The sequence below is a fragment of the Gekko japonicus genome, unplaced genomic scaffold, assembly GCF_001447785.1.
Source record: "Gekko japonicus isolate JY-2015 unplaced genomic scaffold, Gekko_japonicus_V1.1 scaffold8, whole genome shotgun sequence".
In the NCBI taxonomy this organism is placed as follows: Eukaryota; Metazoa; Chordata; class Lepidosauria; order Squamata; family Gekkonidae; genus Gekko; species Gekko japonicus.
This window is the reverse complement of record NW_015167057.1, coordinates 3,547,298-3,558,149: the sequence shown is the minus strand read 5'-3', so window position 1 is coordinate 3,558,149 and position 10,852 is coordinate 3,547,298. Positions and strand designations below refer to the sequence as shown.

At 48.3% G+C, this 10,852-nt stretch overlaps 1 protein-coding gene across 1 annotated transcript in view; it reads left to right on the top strand.

The window, feature by feature from the left end:
- Positions 1 to 10,356, top strand: part of MRPL10 (mitochondrial ribosomal protein L10) — a 10,465-nt gene extending 109 nt beyond the window's left edge. Inside the window, exons 2-5 of the mRNA XM_015412450.1 lie at positions 1,396 to 1,562; positions 4,716 to 4,880; positions 8,413 to 8,557; positions 9,588 to 10,356. Of these exons, the coding sequence (XP_015267936.1) occupies positions 1,396 to 1,562; positions 4,716 to 4,880; positions 8,413 to 8,557; positions 9,588 to 9,817 (707 nt within the window). The 3' untranslated portion in view covers positions 9,818 to 10,356. The remainder of the gene's footprint in view (positions 1 to 1,395; positions 1,563 to 4,715; positions 4,881 to 8,412; positions 8,558 to 9,587) is intronic.
- The last annotated feature ends 496 nt before the right edge of the window (positions 10,357 to 10,852 follow it).

Genomic DNA, 10,852 nt, shown 5'->3' with positions numbered 1-10,852 from the left:
GCATTTATCCTGTAGCCTCCTTGGGGTTAGCGCCCTGCCGGTCATTATTTCGGTCTAGGCTCTAATCCTGCCCGCCTCGTGTGTCGCATTGGCCAGGGATAACCTCTTTTACGCGGAGAATATCCCTTCCTTCTGTGCGTGGGGGCTCCCCCACTAAAAACAAATTTGTTCCTCATCTGGGAGACATCTCCGCTTTTATGCACTGAGAATGCAAACAAGGCCGACTCCTGTCTCAGAGTCCAAACTGAAGCCTCGTTTTTTGACCCCAGAACCACCTCTGAAGTGGAACAACTAGGTGTGACTCCACGCAGTGTTTGCAACATGAATGCTGTTCTTCGAGGCTGGGTGGGGAGGAGGTGTGTATTCTGTATTCCGCCGCAACTTGGCCTGTGTGAATACTGTGGAGCCGAGTGCTCCGTACATCTGGTTTGCATGGAGTCATCTTTAGGGCAGGGAGCCAGGTTAGAGGATCTCTTGGTCCTTGTGTTCTGCTGCACATCCCCTCAATTTATGGTTGCCAGTCTCCAGGTGGTAGCTGTAGATCTGCTGGAATTACAACTGATCTCCAGGTGACAGAGTTCATTTCGCCTGGAAAAAATGGCTGCTTTGGAAGTTGGCCTCTATGGCATTATGCCCCAAACCTCGCCCTCCTGAGGCTCCACCCACAAAATCTCCAGGTATTTCCTAACCCGGAGTTGACAACCCTACCAAGCACACACTCATGACTTCTGTCCAGCTGGTAGATAGTCATACATATGTTCAAAGGGGGGGGGGGGGGGGGGGCTAAAGTGAAGAAGAGTTTGTTTTTATACCCTGCTTTTCTCTACCCTAAGGAGTCCCAGAGCAGCTTCCAATCGCCTTCCCTTCCTCTCCCCACAAGAGACACCCTGTGAGGCAGGTGGGGCTGAGAAAGTTCTGAGAGAGAACTGTGACTGACCCAAGGTCACCCAGCCGGCTTCAAGTGCAGGAGTGGGAGATCCAAACCCAGTTCTCCAGGTTAGAGTCTGCCACTTAACCACTACACCACACTGGCTCTATTTAGACATTTATACCCTGCTTTTCTCTACCTTAAGGAGTCTCAAAGTGGTTTACAATCTCCTTCCCTTCCTCTTCCCACAAACAGTCATCTTGTGAGGCAGGTGGGGCTGAGAGAGTTCTGAGAGAGAACAGTGACTGGCCCAATGTCACCCAGCAGGCTTCATATAAAGGAGGAGTGGGGAACCAAACCTGGCTCTCCAGATTAGAGTCTGCCGCTGTTAACCACACCACCACACTGGCTCTCTTATGCCTTACTCAAATGCCTTACTATTGGGATTTGACCTGTTGGGGTTTTAACAGGCCCTGGAGTGTGTGTGGTTTCTCTCTCTCTCTCTCTCCTTGTTTTGACAACTACAGGCTGGCAGCCCTCCTTCCAGCTCATCCGCCATGGCTCCAAAGCCGTCACTCGTCACTGGAAGCCGATGCACTTCGTGAGGCAGAAGCTGATGGAGGTGACAGAATACATCCCGCCAAAGCCCCTCATCGCGCCGGAGTGCATGCCCCGTGTCAAGGTGGCCGAAGAGGTAATGGCACAGCCCACCCAGGATCCTCCATGATTTTGTTTTTAGAGTAGAGACCCTTTTGTAGGTCAAAAGCTTGAAGAGGCTTTATCATGTTTTTGTCTTCCATGGTGACGCAAGCTGCAGTGCCGTATGTATGATTTCTGAATGCCGCATAACCTTTTTATCCTCATAGGATTGCTCACCGGGAAAATAGGGCATAGCAGGGGCTGTGGCTCAGTGGTAGAGCACCTGCTTGGCATGCAGAAGGTCCCAGGTTCAATCCCCGGCATCTCCACTTGAAAGCCCCAGGTAGAAGGCAATGTGAAAGACCTCCGCCTGAGACCCTGGAGAGCCGCTGCTAGTCTGAGTAGATAATACTGACTTTGACGGACCAAGGGTTTGATTCGGTATAGGGCAGTTTCATGTGTTCATGTGAGTCTGGAAAGCAACGGACTCACATGAACACATGAAGCTGCCTTATCCTGAATCAGACCTTTGGTCCGTCGAAGTCAGTATTGTCTGCTCAGACTGGCAGCGGCTCTCCAGGGTCTCAGGCGGAGGTCTTTTACATCACTTCCAGATGCAGTTTGCTGTGCGGGTTTTTGACTTAACAAAGCTCTGAACGAATCAGACCCTACAAAGCCCTCCATGGTCTTGGCCTCTCTTGTTTGTGGGACCGCCTCTCTCCCTGTGCTCTGCCATGACAACTTTGCTCAAGTCAGCAGGGGCTTTCTGTAGGTGCCAACCCCCAAATGGGCAAAATCAATGGCCTTGTGGAAACGGCCTGCCTGAGGAGGTCAGGGACGCTCCCACTCTCCTGGCCTTCCCCCGAACGATGCAAAACTGAAGTATTCAAGTTGAAGTTGTTTTCTTTCTTTACTCCCCCCCCCCCCGAAGCCTATCCATGGAGGGGAACACTGGCTGCGGAAGGGAAGACCAATTGGGGAGGCATGCCTCCCCTTCGTTTCCCTGTACTGAAAGACACAAAATGCTCTACATCTTACAATAGCACTACAGATAAGATTGGAATTTCAACAGCCAATCCATATGCAAATGAACCTCCTCAGGAAAGCTCCTCCATTAGCATGTCACAGCTGGGGAACGCCTACAAGATATTGACTCAGCCCTACCCCACCTTCCTGAGTAGATATAAATTACCTGCCTACCATTTTTCTTCTCACCTTGACACAGAGAGTACTCCATCTTTCTGTGTTATACCTCTGAGGATGCCAATCACAGTTGCTGGCAAAACGTCAGGTCCTACAATGCCAAGACCATAGCCATACAGCCCAGAAAATCTAGAACAATGAATTAAAATATTACTAGCTAATCTGATCAAGATGGGTAGCCATCAGAGTTCCCTCTAAGCTGAATTAGTGTGAGCTGGCTCAGTTATTTGGCCTCTGGCTGACACACTTTTGTCTTAGCTCAGGAAGGATAGCTCCAGAGCAAACTAATTTATGCAGTAGCCAAATCGCTCGCTCACAACTTTAATGCCAGTAGCTCACAAAGTAGAGGGAGCATTGGTAGCCATGTTAGTTTGACTGTAGCAATAGAAAAGAGCAAGAGTCCGGTAGCACCTTAAAGACTAACAAAATATGTGGCAGGGTAGGAGCTTTCCTGAGTCACTGTTCACTTCTTCAGATACCACTAGGATGTGAGTCCATCTGTCCTTATATCTTGTAAAGTGGAGTGATTTCAGATACGGACAGATGGACTCCCATTCTAGCTATATCATACACACACATTCTTTATTACGGTCATGGACCAGTATAATAGAAAACAAATAAGGGAGAAATAAAATTATAAAATGTAATGGCATTTAAAATTACAAATAGGTGTCTAAAAAACTTTAAAATACAGAAATGATAAAATCAATATTTAAGATCAGAAATTAGATTTAGACCTATCTGCACTTTATCTCTTTCCTAGTTTGGTATGCCAACCAACCAAATTTGGCAACCATCCTGGTCATCTTTTGATTGTTTCCTGCCAGCATAATTGACAAAAGTATCCTTCTATTACGACCTGGAAAGGAGTTAACTATAGGCTTAATCAAAACTTCCCAAATATTATGATATATAATACAATCGAAAATTACATGTTCCGATGTTTCATCAGTTCCCATCCCACATATACAACTTTTCTTCAGTGATCTAGTATATCTGGCCTCCATTATGGCTGAGGGTAAAGCATTGTATCTTAATAGGGTAAAAATTCTTCTATGATTGCTGAAATCTAAATATTTGATGTAAGGTCTCAAAACTATCTTGTTAAGTGTACTTACATCAAATACAGGGCTCCTAATCTTGCTCACATCCATCTGGTTTCTCTTCAGATCTAGCTATATCTGAATAAGTGAGCAGTGAGTCCTGAAAGCTTGTACCCTGCCACAAATTTTGTTAGTCTTCAAGGTGCTACTAGACTCTTGCCCTTTTCTACTACTAGCTAATCAGGTTATCCTGGTGACTCACCAAAGTCAGAACCTGGTCGCTTTCGGAGACATACTGTAAAGTCACCCTATTTATGTTGTCCTGTTAAATGGTCATGGTTCATTTGGCATGCATCACCCTTCAAAATAATAATCAGGTTGTCGTCAATAAGCCTTGGGGCCAGCCCTGACTGTGAATGGTAGGAACTGGTGCGGGGTTGAGTCAAGTTGGATGCCTAGGCCAGCAATGGCAAGATGGCTTACAAAAGGTTTCACTGAAGCCCCAATTCTCAGGAATAGGCTTACAAATGCAGGGGATAGCAGCTGGGATCCCACTGAGAGCCAGTTTGGTGTAGTGGTTAAGTACACAGACTCCAATCTGGGAGAACTGGGTTTGATTCCCCACTCCTCCACTTGCACCTGCTGGATGACCTTGGGCAAGCCATAGTTCTGTCAGAGCTGTCCTTGAAAGAACAGTTTCTGTCAAGAGCTCTCTCAGCCCCACTTACCTCACAGGGTGTCTGTTGTGGGGAGGGAAAGGGAAAGAAGTTTGTAAGCCGCTTTGAGACTCCGAGTGAAGAGCGGGGTATAAAGCCAGTCTCTTCTCTGACTGATCCTGGAACTTCACGCATCCAAGATAAGCCCCTCTCAACCTGCTGCCCCTTCCAGGTTTGGTGGGTCTTGGCTCAACTTCTGAATGGCTGCTAACAAATCTCTTCCTTCTCCCCCACCCCACCCTCCAGGAGCATGGCTTTGTGAAGTTTCTGCGTCGGCAAGTGGAGCAAACGTTCCTTGAGAACAACATGATTGCTGTGTGCCAGTACAACTATGCTCCTGGGGGTGAGATCGTACTGATGAGGCACCGGCTGCGGAAGTACAACATTCACGCCAAATTCTTCCCCAACGAGGTACAGATCTGTTGCAAATGGGTCTTCTAGGTATCCCGGAGGCACCATGCCACAAAGTAGGGTCACCTAAGGCTGCACAGGGTGGGTGGGGGGAACACAAGCATTTTCTTGTTGGTGTCTCCAGATTCTCGGTATTGGGGGGTGACATGACAGAGGTTTACAGAATTATGCCTGGAATAGAGAAGGTGGAGAAAGAAGTCCTTTTCTCCCTTTCTCACAATACAAGAACTTGTGGGCACCCAGTGAAATTAATGAGCAGTAGGCTTAGAATAGATAAAAGGAAGGACTTCTGCACCCAAAACGTAATGAACACATGGAATTCACTGCCGCAAGAAGTGGCGGCGGCGGCAGCTATAAGCACAGACAGCTTCAAGAGAGGATTGGATAAACATGTGGAACGGAGGTCCATCAGTGGCTATTAGCCACAAGGTATAGATGGAACACTCTGTCTGGGGCAGTGGTGCTCTGTATTCTTGGTGCTTGGGGGGCAACAGTGGGAGGGCTTCTGGACTTCTAGCCCTCCTGGTAGACCTCCTGATGGCACCTGGGTTTTGACCACTGTGTGTGTGACAACAGAGTGTTGGACTGGATGGGCTATTGGCCTGATCCAGCATGGCTTCTCTTATGTTCTCATATAGCCTGCTGCTGCTTTGACATGACCAAATTTCACCCAAAGTGAGGCCAGATTTGGAGGTTCCTGCTCAGAAGGAAAATCTTGGAAGCCCCAAAGAGCTTTTGTAGGGCATTTCTCAAACGTGCCAATGCGATTCTGTCAGTCAGTCAAGTCAAGTTTATGGCATTCGCTCACAGCCGTAGCAAACATTAAGAAAAACTGTGCACGGCAACATAAAACAATCACAGTGCACATTAGAACCCATAAAATATCCATTAAAATCTAAAAATGTAATATATAATTAACAAACACAAATCTTAGTAACAAAGGGCGAGGTTTAACAACGAATTACAGATCCTGACCTGGATAGCCCAGGCAAGCCCGATCTCGTCAGATCTTGGAAATTAAGCAGGGTTGACTCTGGCAGGTATGTGGATGGGAGACCTCCTTGGAATACCAGAGCTGGGAGGCGGGGGCAGGCTTTAATCAGCCCCCTCTCTGAATATCCTCCATCCAGTCACCAGAGGTTGCCATGACTTTGAGGTGCACGCACACACACATGCACATAAAAATACTAACTCCCCCCCCAAAAAAAACCCCTGAACGACAGATCCTATAATAGCACAGAGAGACCCAGCGTGAGCAAGACACTCTTCACCAACCATAATGGCATTAGAGGGTTTTGACTGGATCTTTATAACTAAGGAAATTTGCCATTTGTAATGTGACCCATATATTTCGGCCTGCGAGTAATATTACAAGTTTGGACCCATCCAGTTGTCCTGGATATCTTGTTAAAATGTTCCCACGGTATCGTTCATGATCCACTGCAAATCTTAGGCACCAAAAAACCACATGGGCCAGGTCCTCAACAGATCTCTGGTCACAACAGTAGACTCACTCATTATATGGGATATTGTTGTAATCAGGGCTATTTTTGGGTAGGAATGCACAGGAACGGAGTTCCGGCTGGCTCCCAAGTTGGCCACGCCCAGCAGGAACTCATTAGCATAATAGGCCACACCCAACAGCAGGAACTCATTAGGATTGGCTACATTAGGGGTGTGTGGCCTAACATGCAAAGGAGTTCCTGCTACAAAAAGGCCCTGGGTTTTGACAACAAACAAGGTAAACAGAATAAGAAGCAAAAGGTGGGTGTGGCTGGATAACCACACTTCTGGTAACATGGGGGTGCGGCCTAATGTGCTAATGAGCTGTGCTGTCAGGGGTGTGGCCCAATATGCTAATGAGTTCCTGCTGTTGGGTGTGGCCTATTATGCTAATGAGTTCATGCTGGGCTTTTTCTACAAAAAGAGCCCTGGTTGTAACGACCCCTTAACATTGCTGATTTGATTTTTCACCAAGTGATTAGAGATGGAGCAGTCAGTGGGCCCGATCGTATCATAGAACCTAGAGGGCAGAGGCTGCCAAACCTCTGCTTCCCCCACCACTTAGTTCGGCTCCCTTCAGCCAGATGTTCTTTACATCTGAAGCTGTCAAAGTTGTCAAAATCCCAACTTCAAGCATAGGTTAATGGGGTATGAACTTGCTGAGACCGAGATGGAAAAAGATCTTGGGGCCATAGTGGATAGCTCAATGAAAGTGTCCACCCAGTGTTCTGCAGCGGTGAAAAGGGAAAGGGATTGAGAATTAAATGGCTGATATTTTAATGCCCTTGTATAGATCTATGGTGCGGCCTCATGTGGAATACTGTGTACAGTTCTGGTCACCACATCTCAAAAAGACATCACAGAGCTGGGAAAAGTACAGAGGACAGAGACCAAGACGATTAGGGGGTTGTCGTGCTTTCCCTGTGAGGAAAGGCTGAAGAGTCTGGGACTTTTCTGTTCAGAAAAGAGATGACTGAGGGGGAACATGATAGAGGTTTATAAAATTATGCATGGGGTGGAGAGAGCGGACAAAGAGAAAGTTTCCCCCCTCTCCCAAAATACTATAACATGAGGGCATCCGATGAAGCTGACGGGCAGTAGATTCAGGACAGACAAAAGGAAATACTTCTTTACACAGAGAGATTAAAATGTGGCATTTGCTGCCAGAGGATGTAGTGAGGGCCACAGGAATAAACAGATTTAAAAGGGATTAGATAGATTCATGAAGGATAGGTCTGTCAGTGGCTATTAGCCATGGTGGCTGAGGGGAACCTCCACACTCAGAGGCACTAAGCTTCTGAATCCCAGAGCCAGGAGGCAACATCAGGGGAAGGCCTCGGACCCCTGTGCCCTGTTGTGGGCCCTCCAGAGGAACTGGTTGGCCGCTGTGTGAGGCAGGATGCTGGACTAGGTGGACCACTGGTCTAATCCAGCAGGACTCTTCTTCTTATGTTCTTATCAGGGGAAGGCCTCTATGCCCTGTTGTTGGTCCTCCAGAGGAACTGGTTGGCCACTTTGTGGGACAGGATGCCGGACTAGATTTTATTTTATATTTATTTTATTTTATTTATTTTTGTATTTATACCCCGCCCTCCCCGCAAACGGGCTCAGGGCGGCTTACAAGAGGGCGAAATATGCCCATACATAAAAACAGATGGACAAATGGTCTGACCCAGCAGGGGTCTTTTTATGTTCTTCTGCCCCAGCTCGCATGTTTCATCTTAGTGGATGTGGCGATGGTCACGAGGACAGATGGCCTTAAAAGTGGGTTAGACAGATTCATGGAGGAGAGGTCCATCAGTGTCTACTAGCCATAGTGACTAAAGGGAACCTCCACATTCAGAGGCAGTCAACCTTTGAATCCCAGTGCTAGGAAGTGACATCGAGGGGGAGGGCCTCAGCCTCTGAGACCTCTGTGTTGGCCCTCCAGGACAGCTGGATTCCTATTGTGTGAAACAGGGATACTGGACTAGATGGACTGCTGGTCTGATCCAGCAGGGCATCTCTTATGTTCTCTTTCCCTTTCCAGATCATTACAACGGTTCTTATGGAATCCAAATACAAGAACCTCCTCCCGCTCTTTGTGGGACGCACCCTTCTACTGGTGAGCCCGGAGACCAGGGCACAGGAGATGCTGCGGGTCTTGAAAAGTATCCCACAGATTGTTCTCCTGGGTAAGTGTTGGGAGAATTACGACGGGGCCGTCGTTATGGAGACAATAGTTTCCTGCACCGAGGGCTCAATACCCAAATCAAATTAACGAGACAGGGTTTGACCCAAGTTTGATAGTTTATTTACTTTTATACCCGGCTTTTCTCACCCCTGGGGGCCCAGAGTGCGTGTGTGTGTGTTTGTAAGTGCCACCAAGTCGCTTCCGACTTACGGCGACCATAGGAATTAATGTCCTCCCAAACGTCCTGTCATTCACAGCCGTGCTCAGGTCTTGCAAATGGAGGGCCCTCGTGGCTTCCTCGCTTGAGCTGATCCATCTTGTGTCACAGCCAGTTTGGTGCAGTGGTTAAGTGCACGGACTCTAATCTGGGAGTACCGGGTTTGATTCTCCACTCCTCCACTTGCAGCTGCTGGATGACCTTGGGCAAGCCATAGTTCTGTCAGAGCTGTCCTTGAAAAGAGCAGTTTGTCAGAGCTCTCTCAGCCCCGCCTGCCTCACAGGGTGTCTGTTGTGGGGAAGGGAAGGGAACACAAGGAGTTTGTAAGCCGCTCTGAGACTCTGCGTGAAGGGCGGGGTATAAATCCATCCTCCTCTTCCAACATTACACACACACACACACACACACACACACACACCAGTGTTCCCTCTAAGCTGAGTTAGTGTGAGCTAGCTCACAGGTTTTTTTAGCCTCCATCTCACACATTTTTGTCTTGGCTCAGGAAGGATGGCTCCAGAGCAAACTGATTTGTGCAGCAGCCAAATCGCTCACTCGCAATGTTCATGCCAGTCACTCACAAAGTAGAATTTCTGCTCGCAAGACTCCACAGCTTAGAAGGAGCATTGCCCCCCCCCCCAGTTTTGCTGTTGAGCATCCCGTGTGTGTGGTAAAGCTCAACTTCCGCAACCTCTCCCCGATTCTGCAACTCCCCCGATTCTGCGACCTCTCCCCAGGCTCAAATTCTGCGACCTCTTCCCAAATTAGCTTTTATACTCTGGCCGCCGCCAGCTCACCTTTTGTCGTCTGCTTCCAGGAGGCTGCGTTGACAACACCCTCCTGAGCCGGGAAGGCTTCGCCAACTACGCCAAGCTGTCTTCCCTGGTGGCCACCCAAGGGGCAGTGGTGGGGGCCCTTTCTGTCCTGCCCTCCCAGACCAGCACGATTCTGCAGCGCGGCCCCGTTCACTTGACTTCCTTGCTGGACCAGTATGTTAAACAGCAGACCGGCGATGGGGCAGAGGCGAAGGAGGGGGGTGACTCCTGAGAAGGTCAGAAACCCTTCAACCAATTCCCTGCAGCTCTTCTCTGTCTCCTCGGACGTCTGTTGGTTGTGCGATCATCGCTTGGGTGGGCGGGCTTAGTCAACGGCACTGACGAAATCCTCCGAATCAAGTGGACAAAGAGGGAGGGAAATGAGGGGTCGTGAGCAAGAGAGCTGTTGGAATACAGATTTCCCTCTGGGTATCAGGTCTCTATTTCATTTATATGACTGGTGTGACACCAGCCCACCCAATCAAGTAACCCGAGTTCATTCCGCAATCGCAGAAGGATTAACAAGCTTGGGAATTGGAGAAGCCCGCCGTTCAGCACCATCCAATGCTCAGCTTTGTGAATGCAGCATCTGAAAGAATAATGCCAAGGGATTGTCATTGCTAATCTTAACGTTATTGCATTTTTAAAAAAGAAAGGATCCTATTGTTTATATTATGCTGGGCGATTGGGGAATACATTAGGCAGGACTCTGGAGCTCTTGCGACTCAAATGTGAATCTTGCCATCTAAATAAATGTACATTTTTTTGGAAGACTGGCATTTGTTTCTGTGGTCTTGTTCCTGCTAATGACACGGAGGGTAGAAGAGTTGGATAGGATACTGAAAGCTGTCACCAGCACTGCTACTGAAAATCCCGATTAGTCACTCATTCTATGTTCTGGGAATTCACAAAGCATTGTGTACACCAGGAGTCCCCAACTTTTTTGAGCCTGTGGGTACATTTGGAATTTTGACACGGCGTGGCCACAAGATGGCTGCCACAAAATGGCTGCCACGGGAGGCACAGCCCTATGTAAAATGGCTGCCACAGTTTGCCTTCAGACACACAGTGAAGATCCTTGTGCAGTGATAGCAGCTGCTGCCAGAGCAACATTTTAAAAAACAAACAAACCTGAAGTGGCCAATCAGAAGCCTTGCTGGGCAAAAGTCCCACATGGCCCTGCCCACTTTCCAAAAACACTTGGTGGGCAGCAGGGAAAGTGTTGGTGGGCACCATGAGTGTCACATTGGAGTCCCCTGGTCCACAC